Source organism: Corvus cornix, chromosome 21 (genome assembly GCF_000738735.6).
Source record: "Corvus cornix cornix isolate S_Up_H32 chromosome 21, ASM73873v5, whole genome shotgun sequence".
Lineage (NCBI taxonomy): Eukaryota > Metazoa > Chordata > Aves > Passeriformes > Corvidae > Corvus > Corvus cornix.
This window is the reverse complement of record NC_046350.1, coordinates 3,038,003-3,058,393: the sequence shown is the minus strand read 5'-3', so window position 1 is coordinate 3,058,393 and position 20,391 is coordinate 3,038,003. Positions and strand designations below refer to the sequence as shown.

At 62.4% G+C, this 20,391-nt stretch overlaps 1 protein-coding gene across 5 annotated transcripts; it reads left to right on the top strand.

Moving 5' to 3' along the window:
- Positions 1-196: 196 nt before the first annotated feature.
- KCNAB2 (potassium voltage-gated channel subfamily A regulatory beta subunit 2) lies at positions 197-18,947 on the top strand. Of its 5 annotated transcripts, none has more exons than XM_039563920.1 (16): positions 197-222; positions 5,666-5,784; positions 6,158-6,199; positions 14,146-14,189; positions 14,558-14,595; positions 14,785-14,864; positions 15,321-15,365; positions 15,526-15,570; positions 15,654-15,697; positions 15,823-15,909; positions 17,066-17,151; positions 17,368-17,488; positions 17,625-17,719; positions 17,910-18,030; positions 18,111-18,199; positions 18,508-18,947. In XM_039563920.1, the coding sequence occupies exons 2-16, from the start codon at positions 5,708-5,710 to the stop codon at positions 18,595-18,597; spliced, it is 1,104 nt and encodes a 367-aa protein (XP_039419854.1). In that variant the 5' UTR covers positions 197-222; positions 5,666-5,707; the 3' UTR covers positions 18,598-18,947. The 5 variants fall into 5 exon arrangements, with proteins under 5 accessions (XP_039419854.1, XP_039419853.1, XP_039419855.1 ...); XM_039563919.1 differs by lacking the exon at positions 197-222 and adding an exon at positions 2,189-2,552; XM_039563921.1 differs by lacking the exons at positions 197-222; positions 6,158-6,199 and adding an exon at positions 2,189-2,552.
- The last annotated feature ends 1,444 nt before the right edge of the window (positions 18,948-20,391 follow it).

The following is a 20,391-nucleotide window of genomic DNA, read 5'->3' as shown; positions in this document are numbered from 1 at the left end:
CTAGGGCGATGGTGCCGCACCGGGCGGGGCGGGTCCTTGCGCTGGGCCCGGCCAGCTCCGCAACCAATGGGAGCGGCGCAGCGCCCTCGTCATTTGCATGCGGCGCGAGAGGCGGGCGGCGCGGCCAATGGGCGGTGGGAGGGCGGGGCGAGGCGCAGCGGGGCGGGGCCGCCCCCCACGAGGGCGCGCGGCGGAGCGGCGGGAGCGGCGGACGCGGGGCAGGTGCGGGGGCGCGGGCGGAGCGGGGCCGGGGCCGGGGCCGGGGCCGGGGCCGGGGCCGGGGCCGGGGCCGGGGGATTGTGGGGGCGATGGAACCGGGCAGGGCCGCGGGCAGAGCTACGGGCGAGGCCACTCCGCCGCACGCCCCTCCCGACGCTCCCTGGTGCGGAGAGCGGGGCCCTCGCTCCGCCGCCTGCTCTCGGCCCAGTGGGAGCCTGGGCCGTGCGGGGACGGGGGGAGAGGTTGGCTGTCCCTTCGTTCCCACAGCAAGGCGAGGTGAACACTGTTCGTGATGTGCCTGCGGCCTGTCACCGTACACCGGGAGCGGCAGGGCACGAGCCCCGGTGACACGGTGAGCCGCCGGCGAAGCCCCAGTGACACGGGGGTGGCAATATTGGATTTTCTCCCGAGCCGATTTGTGCACAGCGAGTCAAACGTCGCGGTTCCTTCAGTTTCCTGCCGTTCCTTAGTCCGTTCCGTGTCTCCCTTTGCCGCCGTGACCGGGGGGCTGCGGGTGGAAGGAGCCCCGAGCCCTGTGGCGGGTCCCCGCTCCCCTCACAGCCCAGCTGTTGCTGCCGCTGCTGCCTCACCATCTCTTCTGCCACGCCGGAAGCTGGCGGGCCTCTGTCTCGCCAGCCTCCATTTTTTTGGGGCTGTTTTCTTCGTGGTGGGCATCCCTGTAGCCCCTTGCCTGTTCAGCCTGCGGCCGGCACGGGACTGCTCATGCCGGCGCCGCAGGCTCTCGTCCAGGTGAGACGTGGTCTGTGCCACTGGCAGGGCACCCAGCCTGCTTCCCAAAACCGCAGGTTTCTTCCCCAAGCATTGCTGGGAGCCGCGGCGCAGCACCGTGGGTGAGTGCCAGAGCAGGCTGGGCGAGATGTATCCAGTCTGTATCACATCCCTTATACAGGCCTGTTGCATATATGCAGTGATTTTCCAGCTGGTGAGCAGAAAATGCCTCTCTACGCAGCTGCCAACGGCAGATTCAAGAGAGTTGCTGGTTTTTATTAAGTTATTACTATTATTGTTTTGATGAGGAGGGTGGCAGGGCCAGCTGTCACCTCCTGCTCATGGCCTGTGGGTCTGTGGGTCAGACGCATCACGGAGCAGGAGCAGATCGACTTGGCACTTGGTTCCCACCATCTGTGGGGGTAGCAAAGCTACTGATGGGCTGGTGCTGGGAGCATCCCCAAATGGGACAGGGTTTATGACCTTCCCCGCCTGTTATGGGCTTTTCCTGGAGCTGCTGTGGCATGGAAAGAGGGCAGCCTGCTGGGATCACCCACCCTGGCAGTGCTGAGTGGTCCCTGTCAGCATCAGCATGGTTTGGAGCAGGCAGTGTGTTTATTGGCCCCATCGCTGCCAGGACCATGCTGAAATGGCAGAAGAAGTGCCAAGATGCTGCCATGAAGCTGAACAGGACCCGGCTGAGGGAGAGGAACCAGGTTTTCCTAGTTTATAGCTGCCAGAGCACCACTGCGTGAGCAGCCTGTCCCAAACCCTGACCCCTTTTTGCTGGCTTGGCCTCTAATTTTCCTGTTAGATCCAGCTGCATTGGTGTTGTTATCACTGTGGCATCGCTGAGCCGCGCTGCCACAGGGACCAGCCTGCTCCAGTTACCAGGGTGTCTCCAAGCCACACGCTCCGGGGTGGGTTTTTGCCCAAGATAGCCAAAAAGCCAAAGGCGCTGAGAAGGCGTGATGAGCGCGAGCAGAGGAGGATGGGTGGCCAGTGGCAAAACGCGCCAGCCGGGTGACCCTGGTGCTGGAGGCAGCCCCGCAGCATCACTGCCGACGCTGTATTTGATTTTTTTAGGAGAAACACACCCGGCGCGGTTTAAGGCAGCGATGATGCAGCTCTTGCCCAGGCTCCCCGTCGCCCCAGACGAGCCTCCCCCCCGCCTGAGCTGCGCAGGGGCGGCTGGTGGCAGCCGCTCGCTCGCCCACGCGCTGCCGGTGCCGGGCTGCGGCGCCGACACGGTTAAGGCACCGGCGGGATCGGGAGCCGGCTGCAGCCACCGGCGGAGCCAAACTTGCCGAGTCAGGATGTGAGAGCGGCAGGGACGGCTCTGCAGCATCCTTGGGTGCTGTCGCGTCGGGGCGCGGAGGGCTCGGCTTCCCCCTCCGCCAGACGCCTTTTCCCGGGGACAGAGCGGGAATGGGGTAGGAACCGTCATCCGCTGCGTTTGCCGCCGGCTGTAGCAGCTGCTCTGCGCCGGCACCGGCGCCGCTTCCCGAGACCCGCGGAGCCTGCAGCCCGCCGGCAACCGGGTTTGACTCATTTCCTTGTGCCTCCCGACCGCGCATCGCCCTCCGTCCGAGCACCGGAGACAGGTAGGTGCCGTGCTGGGTGCCGGCGGGGCCGCGGCGGTGGCTCAGCCGTGCCTGGCGGGCAGCCACGGCGAAGCAGGGACCTGGCAGTGTCACACACCGGGGACCCGCGGGCAGCCCGGTGGACCCCGTTACTTTGGCACTGGTGTACGTGACGGCAAAGCCGGAATAACCCCCGGCCGACGCGCCGCGTGTGCTTTTGGGCTGTGTCATTGACTCGGGCAGCTGAGCAGCGCCGATGCCGGCGCTTTGGCGGTCACGGGCGACCTCACGTGTCGCAGCTGAGTCCCCAGCGCCCGCCTGCCGCGTTGTCGTGATGATGGGCTGGGGAAGGCGCTGGAGCCCACCCGGGCGGTCGGAGGGGCCCGGTGGGCTGGGAGATGCTGCGCCGCAACAGAGGCTCCCGGGCCGAAGGAAGGGGCAGGGCTGCCGCTCTGCGGATCCCTGCGGCGCCGGTGCAGCCGGGGGAGGGGGGGGCACGGGACCAGCACGGGGCATGAGCGCAGAGGTGACGGCAGGAGGTGGCAGGAGGTGCCGAGGCGACAGAGCAGGGCAGCGTGAGTCATTGAGCTAAAGTCACCTTCCCCTTGGCGTGGAGGAGAGCATTTGCTGCAAACACAGTGAAAAAGGGGGAGAAATATAGGCACAGGCACCTGGCATGGGGAGATGCTCCCTGCAACGTTACCTTGCATCCCTCACCTGACTTGGGCAGGATGCTGGGGTGCCCAGGGCAGGGGTCCCGTAGCTCTCCTTGCCCCAGAGCCTCACCCTTGGAGGATCAGGCTCACCAGAAGCAGCAGTTTCATCCCTACATTTGCATTAATTCCATGTCCAGTTCCACCCGGTCCTGCCCTGATGGCAGCATGTCTGGCGGGCTGCAGTGTGTAGTACCCCCCATGCTGGCCCAGCTCCCGGGGGCTTCCCAGCCATAAACTATCCGTGTCACAGCACCCACACTCCTATACCCCGTTGTGCTGCCAGGGATGGCAGTGGACCTTGGTGGGAGCACAAATCATGAGGGCATCCTTCACCTGGCTCCTGGGTGCATCCTGCAGAAGAAAACACTTTTCTTCTCTCTCGGGCCATTGCTGAAACTCCCACAGTTGCAGACTCACAGCTGAGTTGTGCCGTGAGGAAGCTGGAGGTGCAGGAGCAGTCTCAGGGAAGCACCAAGCTGCCGACACAGAGGGGATTGGGCTTTTGGTGGTGCCTTTGGCTCAGAGAGCTCAGAGGGATGAATTGGCCCCAAAGGCTGGGACACTTTGGCTTCTCAGGGTGCACAGCCCTGACCCGTGTGCCCGTGGTCCAGCCGTTCTTGCCAACAAAGTCCCTCCAGCACTGCCAAAGACTTGCCAGCCACTGCGCTTGGTACCCGCAGCACTGCTGGGAGGCAGCAGGGAAGGGGCATCAGGTCCTGCTGAAAATCGCAGAGATCTGAGCTCCTGGCACCACAGCCTCCTGGGATACAGGATCGGCCGGTCCTGAGCCACGCAGGAGTCCGGCATTGGGGCCGTGCAAGCAAGGAGCTGCACGGCTGCGCTGGGACACGGGCGTCCGGCTGTCCCCCCCCGCAGACGTCCCCCAGCTTCCCTCAGCTTTGTTAAGCCGCCGCTAACGAAGTGACGTTGAGCTGGCATGAGCGGGCAGGACAGTGCCCGGCCGGTGGCTGCTGCTGACCCGGCGGCGCTGCTTGCTCCCTGCCCACTGCCAGGCGAGGCCGCGGGAGCTGCGGAGCCAACACCCGCAGCACCCGGGAGAAGCTGGGGGGTCACAAGGGCTCGGGGGCCTCAGCCGGGTCTTGGTTGTAGGGCTCGGCAGGGTCCCGCTCCGGGCTCAGGTCAGTGCTGCGGGTTTGGGAGAGAGCGGCTCCCTCCTGACTTCTCGAAAAATAAACCCGGTTTTACTGAGGCTGTCTGGGCTCCGGCTCCAGCGCGACTGTGGCCAAGGGAGACGCACTCCTGCAGCGCTCAGGAGGAGGGCGATGGGGATCTGTGCCGGGGGCTGCAGCCCGGCTGGGAGCTGCGGTGGGCGGGTGGGCGGCTCCGCGGGGATGGGCTCGGCTGCCGCAGCTGCTGCCATTGGGCTGCGTGGGCTGCAGGGGCTGCGCCGGGATGCAGGCACGCCGGGCCGGGATGCCGGAGGGATGCAGGATGCGGGAGGGATGCAGGATGCTGGCACACTATGCTGGGATGCAGGATGTGGATGCAGGATGCAAGCATGCCCTGCTGGGATGCAGGCAGGATGTGATATGCAGGCACACCGTGCCGGGATGCAGGATGCAGGCATACTGTGCCAGAATGCGGGAGGGATGCAGGATGCAGGCGTGCTGTGCCAGGATGCAGGCGGGATGCATGCCAGGACATGAGCACACTGTGTAAGGCCATGCTCCTGCTGAGCCCAGGGCAGCTGGGAAGGAGCCCAGAGATCTCTCAAGTCCCCATCTCAGAAAAAGGGCAGCTTGTGACCTGCAGCGTAAAGATGGCATCTCACCGGCCTAAAGAAAGATGGGATAAATTTAAATCCCAGCCCCAGTTCTGTAGGAAGTGTCACTGTTTTCTGTGATACTGGAAACTGCTGACAGTGTTGCAGGAGCAGGAGCACAGCTCCCAGGGAGTCATGCTGGATGCCCCTGGCATGGGGACAGGGAGGGTCTCCAGGGACACCCAGGAGGGTGCCTGGGGTTGAGCCCTCCCTTCCCTCGAAGCTCCCTCACCTCTGTGCACACAGTCACATGTGGGCTGCAGAAAAAGCCAGACTGTTTTCTTCGCTTGTCCCTTTCAGAGGAACCCCCAGGGACAGCTTCAGGGTTTTCAGAATGTTTCAGTTTTCAGGACTGTGTTTCCTCACCATTTCCTGGAGTCTCAGGACCCCCACAAGTTTGGAGGGAACAGCCAAGCTGGGAAGTCAGGGGAACAGGGCTGGGGCAAGATGGTTTTGGGATCAGTGGTGGGTCAGAGGGTGAGTCCCAGGGTCTGGGGCTGGCAGGGCTGCCGTGCCCACGCTGCTGCCCATGCCACATGCCCATCCGGCTTGAGATCTTCTGCAACAGGAAGCGCCGTCATGCGCGTGCCCCAAAAAAATTCATTTCTTCCTCTTTTCCTCTTCCCCTGTGGCAGGGGTGAGGCGGCGAGTGGCTCCGGGGAGCCCAGGCTGGCTCCATGTATCCCGAATCCACCACTGACTCCCCAGCGCGACTCTCGCTGCGGCAGACGGGCTCCCCAGGGATGATTTACAGGTAAGGGTGCAGGGCAGTGTTGGTGGGACTCTGTGGGGCTTCAAACCCAAGCCTGTGGCAACCCAGAACCACCACACTCCCTGAAACTGCTCTGATGCTCCTGAACCACCTCGGCACACTTTGTGTAAAAGCTTCCAGCACAAAATCCCCACACAGCAGCAGCAGCATTTTGGGGTGCTGGTGCCTGTTATGGGCATAGGGAGCACTTTCAGGGTCGTGCCAGTGCCTACTGCTCAGTGCCCAGTGTGATGTGACATGGGTGGGTGCCACTGACCCTTCCCACAGCCACTGACTCTGCCACTCAGTCCCTCTCCTCCTTTCTAACGGGGTTTGTGGGACTTTCTTTCTTCTTTCTCCCCTTTGCTGTCGGAAGTGCGAGGTACGGGAGCCCCAAGCGCCAGCTCCAGTTCTACAGGTAACCAGGCCCTTCCTCCTCCCCAAAATCCCCCTGGCAAGTGGCTGTGGCCCCTCCCCCTGCCCAGATAATGCCAGCACAGCACTGCCCTCCCTGCCCACTCTGCCAGGGTGCCTCTGTGTGGGATGGGCATCACAGGTGTGGCATCCCCTCATCACCTGCTCGCGGATTCGGAAGCGCGGTGCGGGGATCCTGGGGTGTGGCTGGATGGGGGGGACCGTCTTCACGGGCTGTCCACGTAGCAGAGTGTGGCCACACAGCTGCAGGGAGCAGCCACTGTGGGGTGTGGGGCTCGGCTCGGCTCGGCTCAGCTTGGGGGGAGTGTCCCATGCCAATGCTGTGCCTGGAGGAGCCCCTGGCTTTTCCGAAGAGCAGCTCTGGGAAACCAGCCAGCTGCTCCCCAGCTCCTGCCATTAGGAGCAGTCTCATTAAGTGGTTCAGGAGGTAACATTCGCCCCCACCATCCTTTTACCGTCTGAAGTGAGGGCAGTGCTTTCCCCACACGCTGTGCCAGCAGCTGCTCCAGTGCTCCCAGGGCCACAGCAGCCTGGTGGTGTGAGACTGGGTCTGGCCTGGCTGCTGTGGGGTGGGGGACCAGGGGCTTCCCCTCGACAGAACCGCGGCCCCCCCCACTCCATCCCGCACATGACAGGAGGAGGTGAGGCTGGCCAGCACTGGGGTGGCTCAGTGGCACTGACAGTGTCCATCCCAGTGCTGCCACCAGCACTGCCGAGCCCCAGCCACGGGCAAGTTTTGGCTGCCAAACTGGCCTGAACCACTGGACACATCTGGTGCAAAAGGCTCCCAAGGCCAACAGGCAGGAGCTTGTCCTTAGGCTGCCTTCAGGCAGCAGCCACCTGTGTCCACCACCCAGTTCCGTTTTGGGAATCCTTCCCGGGGGAGGCTGCCTTTCAGTCCTGCCACAGCCCAGCTCCGACTCCACTGCCGCGGGTACCACAGGAGGGCTGTGTCTGCCGCCAGGCACCGTCTCCGCTCCCCGATGGCCCCAGTGTCCAGCTGTCCCCACCGCCCTGTGTGCTGGTGATGGGGGACCTGTCACCGCAGGGCGAGGGGCGGCGGTGCCAGCGTTGATAAAGCAGCGGCACATCCTCGGGCTTTTAGCAAGGCGCCATGAATAATTTAGCTCCCCTTCGCATGGAAGAAAATCCCCTAATAGGGCTAATGGACCGCGGCGAGAAGCCGGGCGCTGGGGGCCCGGCGCAGCCGCCAAGTGCTTTGGACGCCAAGCGCCGACACTCCCCTAATGCAGAACAACGCGGCGGCCGCGGCTCTTATACCTACCCCGGGGCAGCCCGGCCGCCCAGAGCTGCGCGGCTGCTGAGCAGCTTCCCCGGCGCGGTGAGTCGGGGCCAGCAGCGCGGGCGGCGAGCGGGGCTGGGCATGGTGGGCAATGAGCAGGGATGGGCACTGCCATGGGGCAGCCGCTGCGGGCAGCAGGGAAGATTTTCCGTGCACGGTAACTTGGGATTTGATGGCTTAGGGTGGTTTTCTTTTGGAGTTTGGGGTTTTCCTGGCTTTAGGCAGGCTGGTGGCTGTCAACTTCCCGGCTTGGCAAGCCAGGCTGGCCAGACATCTTTCCAGGCAGCTGCCCTGCCTGACACCCACTTGTTGTGCCCCTGACGCTGCTAACGGTGCCATTATCCTGCAGAGCCTGTGCTCTGTCCCCCATCGCTGCTCCTTCCTCGCAAAACAGCCTCTCCCGCTTGGGCATGGCACAGCTTATCCTTGGCAGCTCCTGCAGCCCTGCTGCCGCTTGTCCCAGGAGCACCGGGATTTCTGCTTTCAAACAGCTGTGACTGCACCCGCCATCTCCGCGCTCTCTCTGCCATCCAATACTGTTCTGCCGAAAATCAGGGAAGTGTCCAGATAGGGCGGCTGGTGGGTTCCCACCCCATTCCTCAGAGCAGCCCAGATCAACTCCCCAGCTCTGCTTGCTGCAGCCGTTTCACTGCTGTAGAGCAGCAGTGCAGCCAATTCAGGCTTCTCCCTGCTGCTGTCAGGTGAGGGGATCCTATCAGGGAAAGGGGATCCCACTGGAAACAAGGAGATCCCACCACGTACCCGTACCCAGCAGGAGCCACTGGCGCTGCCGTAATTAAAGCTACCAGCCACAGAGAAGGGCTGGTGCTGGAAGTGCCGGCTCCAGTCTCCAGCTTTGAGGTGTGGCTCTTTGAGGAAGAGGCTGGTGACCAGGATTTGGTTTGGCTTTGCCACAGCAGAGGGAAAGGTTCCCTTTCCATGTCTCCCTGCTTTCCCAAAGCCTTGCTACAGAGCAGGAGCACAGAGTGGTCTCTGGCAGCACGGGATGTCAAAGGAGACTCTCAGGGTTTTGGTCATACCTGGCCAGTTGCTACTCCATATCCTCTGGGTTTCCTTCTCCTTTCCTCTAGAGGTCACACCTCAATGGCAGAGAGCACTTCACTTTTGCCTCCTGCAGCTGTCAAGGTGAGCTTCGCAGGGAAAGAAAAAACCACCAGTGGGAGCCTGGCTGGAGCCTGATGCCGGGGTAGATCTGTCACAGTGCATCCCCAGTGGCCACCCCGGCACCAGCACCGCAGTTTTGGCCCCAGTCCCTGCTCCTTGCAGACACTGAGAACAAGAGAAGTTGCAGAGAGAGGCACAGAAATCGATGCCAATGCCACCACCAGTGAGGTCCCAGCCATAGAGGCAGCAAGGGCTCGGGTGTGTGAGGAGCCCACCCTGCGGCAGGCTATTCTCGGCAGCCGCACTGGCTGGGAGGTCGCTGCCGCGGTGGTGGGGAAGGTGTTGGCTGGTGGCACACATTGCGGCAGCGTGACGCAGGCACAGTGAGCACCCAGTGCCCACAGATCCTCTGCCGATGTCCACCCTTTCCGGGGAGCCCCACGGGGACCCCTTTCCCGTCCTGATTTTCCTTGCCCGCTGGCACACATTGCCAGATTCTCACCAGCAGTACTTGCGCCACTGCTCACCATGCCTCGGCCAGCTCCTGCGACCCACTGCATCCCTCGCAGGGTTGCAAACCAGTGCAGCCCAAATGGTGCGAGCTGGGAGCCAGTGCAGCCGGGGCACAGGCCACACTGCTGCATCATGGCTTGGGGCAGCTGTGGCAGGTACCACTGCAGCCTCAGACATGGACTGTGCCGCATCCCTGTCCTGCTGCTTCTCCCATTGTGCTTCAGCTCCCACAGCAAGGCTTTGCTCTGCTGAAGAGACTGGCTTTGCTAGGGTCCCCCACATGTCCTGGCAAGGGCGGGTGCCACCACTCCGGCATGGCAGTGCGGGCAGGGCTGTGCCCTGTGTAGCGATGGAGCCCACGTTGTGCTTTCCCAGCTCTCTCCGTAGCACCACAGAGTGTTTGGCGGCGTGGCTAGCCGGCAGAGCCCACGCTCGGGTGGCAGGATGCTCTCCATGACCTACAGTGAGAGCCTGCGCAGCGTGGCCAGCCGGCACAGCCCCGAGTGGGGGCTGCCCCCAGCCCCCCGGGCGGCCGACGGGCTGGAGCTGCGGCGGCTGCGGGACGTGCGGGCGGCGGCGCGGGCGAAGACTCTGGAGGAGTTCCTGCGGATGCACGGGCTCTCCCTGGCCGACAGTACCGCCCGCGCCACTGGCATGAAGTACAGGTAAGGCAGCGCCGCGAGGGCCGAGGTGAGGGGATGACACAGGGGACGCTGCTCGGTGCTGGTTTGACACCTCGTCAGGAGAACGGCTCTCACCTACGCTCACCTCGGCTCCCCTGTGCCGCGCCGAGGCTGGGAGGAGCCGATGATGCCCTTGGCACGGCATGCGCCGGAGAGGTGGCAGCCGATCAGCGCCGTTAGCACTTTCCTACTTGGTGATCTTTGAGCTTCTCACTTGACGTTCCTGTTTGCTATTTGGGCATTTGCAGATGCAAACACCCTTTGAGCTTTAAAGATTAGGCACCTGGAGCAAACAGCCGCCAAAGGGCTGTTTCTGCCACAGAGGTGTAAATCTCCATCTGATGGGGATACATCCCTGCCTGACTGGGGGGTACATCTCCGCCTGACAGGGGTTCATCTCCATCTGATGGGTGTAAATCTCCATTTGATGGGGTACATCTCTGCCTGACGGGTGTGCGTCTCCTCCTGACTGAGGGGTGTGCATCACAGAGCGGGTGCATCATTAATTTTGTATGTGGGTCCTGGTGCAGGGTGTATCAGGATTTCAGCCAGTGTCCTTCTCAGGCGGAGAAGGACAGCTGGAGAGGCAGCCACAGCCCCTCAGAGGGATGGGGCTGCTCTGCTCCGCACTCTCACCTGGTGTTGCGGGTGGGGCAATGGGGTGCAGGGCCCAGCACCCCCAGTAGCCCAGGTCAGGCTTTGGGGGCACCAGGGCTGAGGACAGTGGCTGTTCTCCAGTGACAATGCAGGGGTGCCCCTTGTCCCCCACTGCAGCGAAGCCCCCAGGAGCTGGCAGCTCTGCCGGCTCCTGCCGTGCTGCGCTGTGCCATGCCGTGCCGCGCCGCGGGTCAGGTTCCCCTCCGCTCACAATGACCGCGGTAACATTTACACAGTGGCAAGAGTCCATCTAATATTCATGGAGACATTATTTATTCATGGGAGCAGCTGGCACCCCAAAGGTGCTCCTTCTTTGGGCATGTCCCCGCTGCCCCCAAAATTTGCGGGGTTTCTCGTCCTCTGGGGGCTGACAACTGCTGCCAGGTCCCCCCCGCAGTGGAGCCGGCGCTGATGCTCCGGATTACCAGCTAAGGAGCTTTGTGACAGAGGGAAGCGGAGGAGATTACAAGAATTTTCATTAGGTTTGGGGCAAATGTGCATAATTTCCTGCAAGCCCCGTCGCTGCATCTCGCTCCATCCTGAGGGGCACGGCAGGTGCTGGCAGCCGGCCCGTGGCCCCAGCCGCAGAATGGTGCTGTAGTGTGGTGGCTTGTGTCCCTGCTTCGGCACGAGGTGCTGGGCTGGAGTTCACCTCACTCGACTTCGCTTGCACTGGGGAAAATACGGGGAATGTGCTGCTGGGGCTGTGGCCCCGAGGGCGACAACTTTGGCAAACAGCTGGGCTCTGCCGCGGGAGAGCCATCAGCATCGCCGCCACCTGCGCTGTCGCCCAGCCGTGGGGTTGGCGATGCACACGCCTTGCTGCCAGAGGGTTTGGTTTCGGACCCGTGCGGGGGAATCTGTGCTGCTGTGCGTGGCCGGAGGGAGGCAAGAAAGGACCTCTTCACTCCGCAGCCTCGGCCCTCGCTGCGCCCCAAACCGGGGCTCGGCCAGCAGCCGCGCCCGCGGGGGGATGCTCAGCGGGGCGCGGGGGAGTCCCGCCCCGCCACGGCCACTCTGGGGGGTACCGGCAGCGGCTCTGCCCCTCCTGCCCCCACCTGCCCGCGTGCCGCTCGCTCGCTTCCTGAGCTCATCAAATATTGAGGGCAGGAGGGCTGACGGGAGCGCTCCGCGCCCGCCGCCTCGCAGCCCCCCGCCGTCACGTTGGCGGCGCGCGGGAGGAGCTCCCCGCCTCGCCCGGGGCGCCGGCTAAATTTAGGCAGCTGGCGCTGCTGCCCGCCGGAGCAGCATGCAGGTCTCCTTTGTGTGCTCCGAGCACAGCATCAAGAGCCGGAGCGCGGAGGACCGGCTGAACCGACAGAATGCCGGCAGCCCCAGCCTCGGCACCCGCGGCAAGTTCCGCGCGGTGGCCATGGTGGCCCGCAGCCTGGGGCAGCTCTCGGTGCAGAACGCCCCCTCCTCCAGCGAGTCCAGCGTCAAGCAGCCGGGGATGAAATACCGGTAGGAAACGGGCACTCCTGGGGCTTTCCCTGCTCCTCACTGCGATCGGGGTGGCGGCGGGGGACTGGGGGCCGGGGGCGCCGCACTCCCCTCATCTCCGGTTCGCGTCCGGCTCGGTCGGTTTCTCGTCGCTAAAAGTGCTGACCGTGCGCCTCCGTGCGCTTCCTCGCTGTTTGCTCCCGTCCCCTCAGGGCAGCTTTGATCCACCGCGCGTAAAATCTTCAGGATGGGGGAGAGAAGGGACCCTAAAATTCAGGGCAGGATTAGTAGTATCCTCAGTGTCTGCCAAGCCGGGCTGGCTGCCCAGCCGGGGGGGGTCTGGGAGTCACGGTAGCGTTAATCCAGGATGCCATGGCATCCTTTCGGTGCTGCCGGAGACTCAGTGCCCTGCGAAGCAAATGCAGAGCTGTAAGCAGCTCTGGCTGCCCATGGTGGTTCTGGAAACGGGGCGGTGATGTGGTGCCCCCCCGGCCAGCACCCACAGGGCTCACGCACTCCATGTCCTGGCTCTGGGGCAGAGTGCTGGGGGCTTCCCCCATTGAGGCTGAGTGTGCACCCAGGTGTGGGGCTGGGGCTCCCCCCAGAAGAGCAGGGACCCCAGGACAGGGTAGGGCCCCCCCACAGATGAGCTTGCACGCCACGGTCCGGCTGCCAGCGGCCGTGTGCCTCCACTGCAGAGCCAGATGTGCCAGCATTAGGCACAAAGTGTGTCAGGCCAGCAGAGCGCTGGGGTGAGCCTGGCCATCACCCACCAGTGATGTCCAAATCAGCCGAGTCCCCTCAGCTGGACACTGGGGAGGGGGCTGGTCCGGTTCTGTCCATCTCTTGAACACCAAACCCTTGTGGTGCTGACAGCAGTACTGGGACAATGCACGGTGGCATCCTCAGGGTGCTGTGCTCCTGCCCCGCAGTCGTGTCCTCATCCAGAGGAGGAGCATACCAGCAACACCCTCTCCCAGGCAATGGGTGATTAGCTCGGGGGTCCCCACTGGTGGCTGCTGGAGGGACGGTGGCACAGGGGGATGCTCCAAGCAAATGGATGGGATAGGAAAGCCATAGCACAGTGTGGGGGGATGCTTGGCCTTCCCGAAGTCTGTCAGTATCTCCATTGGGCAGCCGGTCAACACACTTCTGGGCTGGGAAGCCGAGAGCAGTGATGGCCACCTGCCCAGGGGAACCCCAGCGATGCTCTTGGAATGGCCAGGATGAGGTGGATGCTGTGCACTCCCTGTATCAACCCCCCATCACAGGGCCTTGAGCCACTGCTGCCCCACAGCCATGGCCTCTCCCCACCGCGAAATGCTCTAAAAACACCGCGGGACAGGGGACCACCGGTTCCTCCAGACGTTGGGCAATAACATGGCAGCACAGAAGGATGCTGCCCTGACTCGGTGCAGCCCACGGTTGCCCGCGGCCGGGCCACAGCCGCTCCCTGCCCGGCTGCGGGTGCCCGTGTCGGCGGTGCCGGCGGTGGCGGTGCCTCTGGTTGCTATGCGACACCCGCGCGGGCGAGCTGCCGCGGCTCACCTACACTTTATTTATTTTAACGCTCATTTCTTGAGCCTTTGTCATTTTTAACAAGTAACTGGCTCTCCATCACCACAGCGAAGGCGTCTGCCAGCCTGGCCCCCTTCCCGAAAGCTGTTCTCCAGTTCCTTGTGCCGGTCGATTTTCTGGGGTGCTCCATTTCTCCAGGATGTTGCTCCACTCCTGAGCACCCTCGCCTGGTGCAAGCCCTGTGCTTCCCTGTGCCACGATGCAGAGAACAGGCACAACTCATGCCATGTATGGGATGCTTCAGTCCTGACCACCGGCATGCCGGCTCCTCTTCCTCCAGTCTCATTCCCCAGTGCCAACGGCACTCTCAGGACAGCCGGACACCCCGGCCTCATCACAGGGAGCTGCTTTAACAAGGTCACTGCTCTCCCAATAGCCCTGCCAGGCACAGCATCACTGCGCAGATGCAGGCAGTGCCACTACCAAGCTGTGGGATGCCCAGCCTGGGATGGCTCGTTGATCAGATGAGAGGGGACTCCCATTGTGGAACCATCCCAGGTGGGGATGGGGAACAGGGGCCACCACCATACCTCCCTGTCCTCACACCCAGTGTGTTTGGTGGCATGCAGGATGCATGATACAGCATTTTGGGGCTTTCTGGCACATTTCCTAATGGTCTCTGTCTTCCAGGAACCTCGGGAAGTCTGGGCTGCGTGTGTCCTGCCTGGGTCTGGGTAAGTGCCAGGGTTTGCCACAGTCCCTCGGCATCCCCTCAGTCCCGCAGCAGCTGCCAGAACTCCCTGGCCAGGGCAGCGCTTGCTTGCCCCAGCAATGTTTGCAAAGGGAAGGAAAGGGTTTTCCTCAGCCCTGCGGCTGTTTTGAGTCACGGCCCAGAAATTGCCAAATTATTTTCTCTTTTCCTGACGTGATAAGAAGCGACTGGGCCGTGCTGGGAGCACCACAGTGCACGCGGCAGGGCCAGCTGTGGCCACCACGTGCCAGGGCTGTGCTGAGGGAGCCAGGGTGGGTGGCTAGGGGCTTGGGGTGGCAGAGCTCGTTGCTCACCACGTTCACCATGCACACATCTCTCTCTCCCCTGCAGGAACATGGGTGACTTTTGGAGGGCAGATCACAGATGAGGTAAAGCTGCACCCCTTCACCCCATCCCTCCCCAGCCTTTCCCTGGTGAGCGGGGAGGGTTTGGGGCCAGCACAGCCGCGGCTGTGGCCTGGGTGCGTGCGGCATGCGGGAGCTCACCAGCGCTCTGCACACGCGCCCGTGTGCCGGCTCTCGGCCACCCCCTTCACCGACCCCGCTCTCTCCTCGCAGATGGCGGAGCAGCTGATGACTTTAGCTTATGACAACGGCATTAATCTCTTCGACACGGCAGAAGTCTACGCTGCTGGCAAGTAGGTACCCCACTTTGGCAGTGCCACAGGGGTCTCACCCCACACCCAGTGGCACTGGGAATCTCCCAGGTTTGCCAGCTGCAAAGCAGCTTCCAGGACGGGGCTGTGAGCACTTGCTCACAGGGGAGTCGTGGTTCTGGCAGTCCCATGCTTCCCGTGGTGGCCTGTATCACCCTCCTGGCCGTGCACCCTCCTGGCACAGTGAGCAGCAGCTGTACCCAGGGCACGCTGGCCCAGGGCATTGGCGTGTGCCCATGCATTCACTTAAAATTAGCAAGTTCGTGCACTGGGGGTAGCTCAGCTGTGGACACTGCAGCTAAGGGCCAAACAGCATCCCCACAGCCACTGCATTTGCCTCTTATTCTCCCGGGGTCTGGAGCCATCGCTGCCGGCTGCCACCACTCCCCATGGCCGCAGCAGCCAGGTGTCAATGGCTGATGTCCCCTTCCCTTGTAGGGCCGAGGTGGTGCTGGGGAACATCATCAAGAAAAAAGGGTGGAGGTAAGCCGGACACCATCCCTGTTTGGCAAAGCCATCGTCATGGTGCCGATGGACTGGGGAAAGCTGGCAGAGCAACCCTGGGCAGGAATGTGCCATCCCAGGCAGGGTGTACGGGGCTTTGCACCTGCCACCACCAGTGACTCTCTGTTTGTCCCTGCAGACGGTCCAGCCTGGTCATCACCACCAAAATCTTCTGGGGAGGAAAGTAGGTAACACCTGCCCTTCAGCAGAGCAGCCGGCACGGGTCAGGCTCTCACCCCGCGCTCTCACCCACCTTTCCTTTTCCAGGGCTGAGACGGAGAGGGGCCTGTCCCGAAAACACATCATAGAAGGTAGGGGTAGGGGTGAGGGCAATCGCCAGGCGTTGCTGTCCCCGGTGCCAGGCTGTACCTCACCGTCTGCCTCGCTGCTGGCAGCACGGGGCCCAGCACACCTGACAGCCCCGTCCGTGCCACAGGTCTGAAGGCATCGCTGGAGCGGCTGCAGCTGGAGTACGTGGACGTGGTGTTCGCCAACCGGCCCGACCCCAACACGCCCATGGAAGGTGGGTGCGCGCCGCGGTGCCACACTCCTTCCTGCTGCCTTTCATCGCCGTCGCGGTTGGTTTGCGCCAGGCTTGTGTTTCAAGGGCATCTTCCCTCCCGAGCAGAATCCACTCCTCCGCCACCACGGTCGGCCCGCGCCACAGTCACACTTCGGCCGCCCCCTGCCCAGTGCCAGGGCCCTCTCGGGCTGCAGCGGGGCGGGTTGGCGGTGCAGTGGCAGGTCACTGCCCCCCATCCCAGCAGCGGTGACTCCACTTTCTCTAAATCTCTCTTTTATCACCAGGGGACCCATTTAGTTCCTCCAAGTCCAGGACTTTCATCGTAGAAGGTACTCCCTGCCCGCACTCTGCCCGCCAGCCGCTGCCTGTCCCAGCGGCGTTTCCCGGGGCAGAGTCCCCACTCCTCTGTGATCCCCCATCCCTGTTCCTCCCTCTCAAGCAAACCCCGCCATGAGATGCAGAGGCAGCGGCAGCACAACACAGACACCCCCCGGCCCTTCAGACTGTACTGCAGTTTAAAGGACAAAAAGCAGAGAAGCTCCCACCCCCCAGGGTCCTGCCATGGGGTGCCCTTGGCACATGCCAGGGTCTCCGGCAGGGTCCCTCCTCACCGGGGCGGCTGTGAGCATGCTGGGGTGTGTGCCCTGGTGCCGGCCGGGAGAGCCTCGTGCCCCTTGCCCTCCCCGCTGCCCGCCTTTGGCTGCAGGAGCACGCCTTGGCTTGGCCCCAGCCCGCATGGCTCAGGGCTGGCTCCCCCCCAAGACCCCTGAACACCTTACACAGGGTCCAGGCTTCCCTCCCTGGGTCTGTGTGTGTGGGCAATGCATCAGTCCCTCCCCTGCAGCAGTGCCAGTGCTGGTAACCCCACAGGGCATGAGGCCACTGGCAGAAGCCTCAGGCTGCTCTCCATGCTGGGAGAGCCTGGCACTGGCACGTGGCATGTCAGGTCAGCTGTGGTCCCCGGCACGTCCTGAGTGGCTGCTCCCTCTGTCCCCATCCTGCTCTTCTGAAAGCATCCCCCAGACACAACCCCGGACAGCTCCCGCCGCAGCATTGGGCAGGGATGCTCGCCAGCCATCAGCACGGTGCAAGCCCTGTTCTATCAGTGCAGCCCCTGCTAAACCCCACCTGCCACTCTCTCCTTCCCTCCCGGCAGAGACGGTGCGAGCCATGACCCACGTCATCAACCAGGGGATGGCCATGTACTGGGGGACCTCGCGCTGGAGCTCCATGGAGATCATGGTAGGGGCCCAGGGGACCAGGGCGGCTGCAGCAGAGCAGCCCCAGTGACGCATCTGACGTTGATTTAATTAGACAGCAGCTGTTGGGAGCCAAGCGTGTGCAGATGCACTTAAGCCTTAATTATTTTTCGGGGCAGCCGCTCAGGACTTGGCTGGGGGGCTCTGCAGGGGGCTTGGGGGGAGCGGCGGGGCACTGAGGGTCCTGGCTCTTCTGCAGGAGGCATACTCGGTGGCCCGGCAGTTCAACCTGATTCCACCGATCTGCGAGCAGGCTGAGTACCACATGTTCCAGCGGGAAAAGGTGGAGGTGCAGCTCCCTGAGCTCTTCCACAAGATAGGTATGACAGTGGGGGTTCCTCCCCAGCCCCCCAAAGCACAGTGCTCCTCAAGCCCAGTGATGCTGAGGCCAGGCACCACGGTCCCTGGGAGAGCTGGGAGCAGCAGTGTCATCCCCCTGTTCTGCTCTGTCCCCAGGCGTTGGAGCCATGACCTGGTCCCCACTGGCTTGTGGCATTGTCTCGGGGAAGTACGATGGGGGCATCCCCCCCTACTCCCGTGCCTCGCTGAAGGTGAGCTGCACCAGGGCTGGGAAGGCACGTGGGGATGGACAGAGCTGGGGGAGCAGGGCCAGGGGCCTTGCAAAGTCCCCAGGGGAACAGGAACTCCAGGAGCCACAACCCAGGGAGTTTGGGGATGCCCTGCCTGTGCAAGGTGCTGGTGCACCCTGATCCCTCCACAACACCCCTTCCTGCTCCCCAGGGATACCAGTGGCTGAAGGACAAGATCCTGAGTGAGGAGGGCCGGCGGCAGCAGGCAAAGCTGAAGGAGCTGCAGGCCATCGCTGAGCGCCTGGGCTGCACCCTGCCCCAGCTCGCCATCGGTAAGGGGATGGGGGACAGCCGAGGGGGACACCAGGGGTATCTGGGCCATGCTCAAGCTCTGCTCTCCCTCCTGTCCCAGCCTGGTGCCTGCGCAATGAGGGTGTCAGCTCTGTCTTACTGGGGGCCTCCAACGCCGACCAGCTGATGGAGAATATCGGAGCAATACAGGTCAGTGCTCCCAGCAGGAGCAACATTTGCCCGCAGCACTCATTGCTGTGCTGCACTGTGTGGGGAAAGAGGGTTGCAAACCCAGCTCCATGACAGGTTTTGCTTGTCATGAAGGCGAGAAGCAGAGACGAGGCTTTGCTGGGCTGAGGGGGCAGGGTCGGGCCTGATTCAGGCTCTCCCTAACTGGGTCACCCAGCCGGCAGGCTGGGGCTTGTGGCACGAATGTGGCGGGGTGGAGGCGGTGAGCATCCTCCCGCGCGCACCAGGGTCACAATCCCAACTCCCAGCTTTTTCCCCGTCCCCCGCAGGTCCTTCCAAAGCTGTCGTCTTCCATCGTCCACGAGATCGATAGCATCCTGGGCAACAAACCATACAGCAAGAAGGACTACAGATCCTAAGCGCGCCCGAGCGCGCCGCCCGCCGCGCAGCCCTCGCCGCCCGTTCGCTTGCTTACGCTTTGTTGGAGCAAAGTGGAGAGTGTGGTTTGCACCGCGAGCGCCGAGAGCCAGCGCTCCCGCCCGCGCTGCCCCGGACACGGCGCCGCAGCCGCCCGGCCCGGCTCTGCGGCGCGGGGACGGCCGGCGGGAGGCGAGCCCGGGCTGCCCGGCCGCCCTGCCCGCAGCCGGAGCCGCCGCGGGGACCCGTTGCATGCGTGGCTCCTGCCCCCGCGTTGCCGGAGGCGGTGGGCGCGGGGTGCACGCGGTGCTGTACGCCCACGAGGCCGACAACACGAAGCTGTTCCCCAGCCTGCGCCCGGCCCTCGCCTCTGCCCTGCGCCGCCGGCACCTCCAGCGCCGCACCGGCACCGCGGATCCCGGCGAGCGCCTGCTCCCGGGGAAGGGGGTGGGTGGGACGGGGACAGGGAGGGAGTTGTCTGCGGGAAGAGCCTGCGGTGCCCCGGCCGAGCACGGGGCAGGGCTCTGCTGCGGGGAGGGGCCGGGCCGGGCCGGGCCGGGGGAGTGTGTGTGGGCACGTGTGCGAGTGTGTGTGTGTGTGTGTGTGTGCATGGACACGTGCAGACGCAGGACATACAGACGCGTGCATTTGCAGACAGCAGCTGTGGAGGTGAACGCAGCCCACACGGGCCTTCAGCTGTACCTGCACAAAGCTACTGAAAGCCTCTACACATGCGCCCACACACACCCATTAGAGGGGTGTGTACAGACACAAACACTTACAGTCACACACGGACAGATAAAGATACGGGTGTAGCTCTACCTCCACCTCTATCCCTGACATCAGTCTCTGAGAGATCAATACGTATTTACATATATAGATACCTGTATGTAGATGCGTACCCACACCTCTGAAAATTACATATATAATGTATATAAACACACACATGTGGACACGTGTGTGCCTGTGTATATACAGACATACATAGCTCTATGTACTGATCCATATATGTAATATATAGATGTGTACATATCCATGTAAATATATTGCTACAGCAGCATCCATGTTTGTATGGATATATGCACACATGAAAATTACAGGTATGTACATAAATGTGTGTATATGCAGATAGATGTGTATATACAGATATGTGTGTAGATGTATCTATATCCATACCCAGCTCTATAACTATACACTCATCTCCGTACATCTATAAACACATGCCATATATACATATGGACACAGAGGTATTTGTAATTTAGTTATAGCTATAGCTACATATATATAGCTGTATGTCTAGCTATAGCTATATATATATATGGATACATGTATGATAGATACAGAGAGATGATACATAAAGCTATAGAGAGAACAATAGAACTATAGCTACATATCTCCATCTCTTTATAGCTCTGTGTGCAGAACAAACTTTTTTGCCAATACCTATATATGTATCCATATCCACATGCATTATACCCAGTTTCCTCTCTCTGTACATACATAAAAACTGTAAATGTATGTATATATTGCAAACCCTCAGCTCTGTACAGTGTGTGAGCTCTGTGCACTGTATGTGAGCTCTGCACAGTGAGCTCTGCAGTGTGTGAGCTCTGTGCACTGTGTGAGCTCTGTACCCTGTGTATGAGAGTTCTGTGCGCTCTGTGTGTGTGAACTGTGCACTCTGGGCATGCCTATGAGCTCTGCACTGTGTGTGTTTGAGCTCTGTATTATGTGTGTGTGAGGACTGCACTGTGTGAGAGCTCTTTGCACTCTGTGAGCTCTGCACCGTGCGTGTG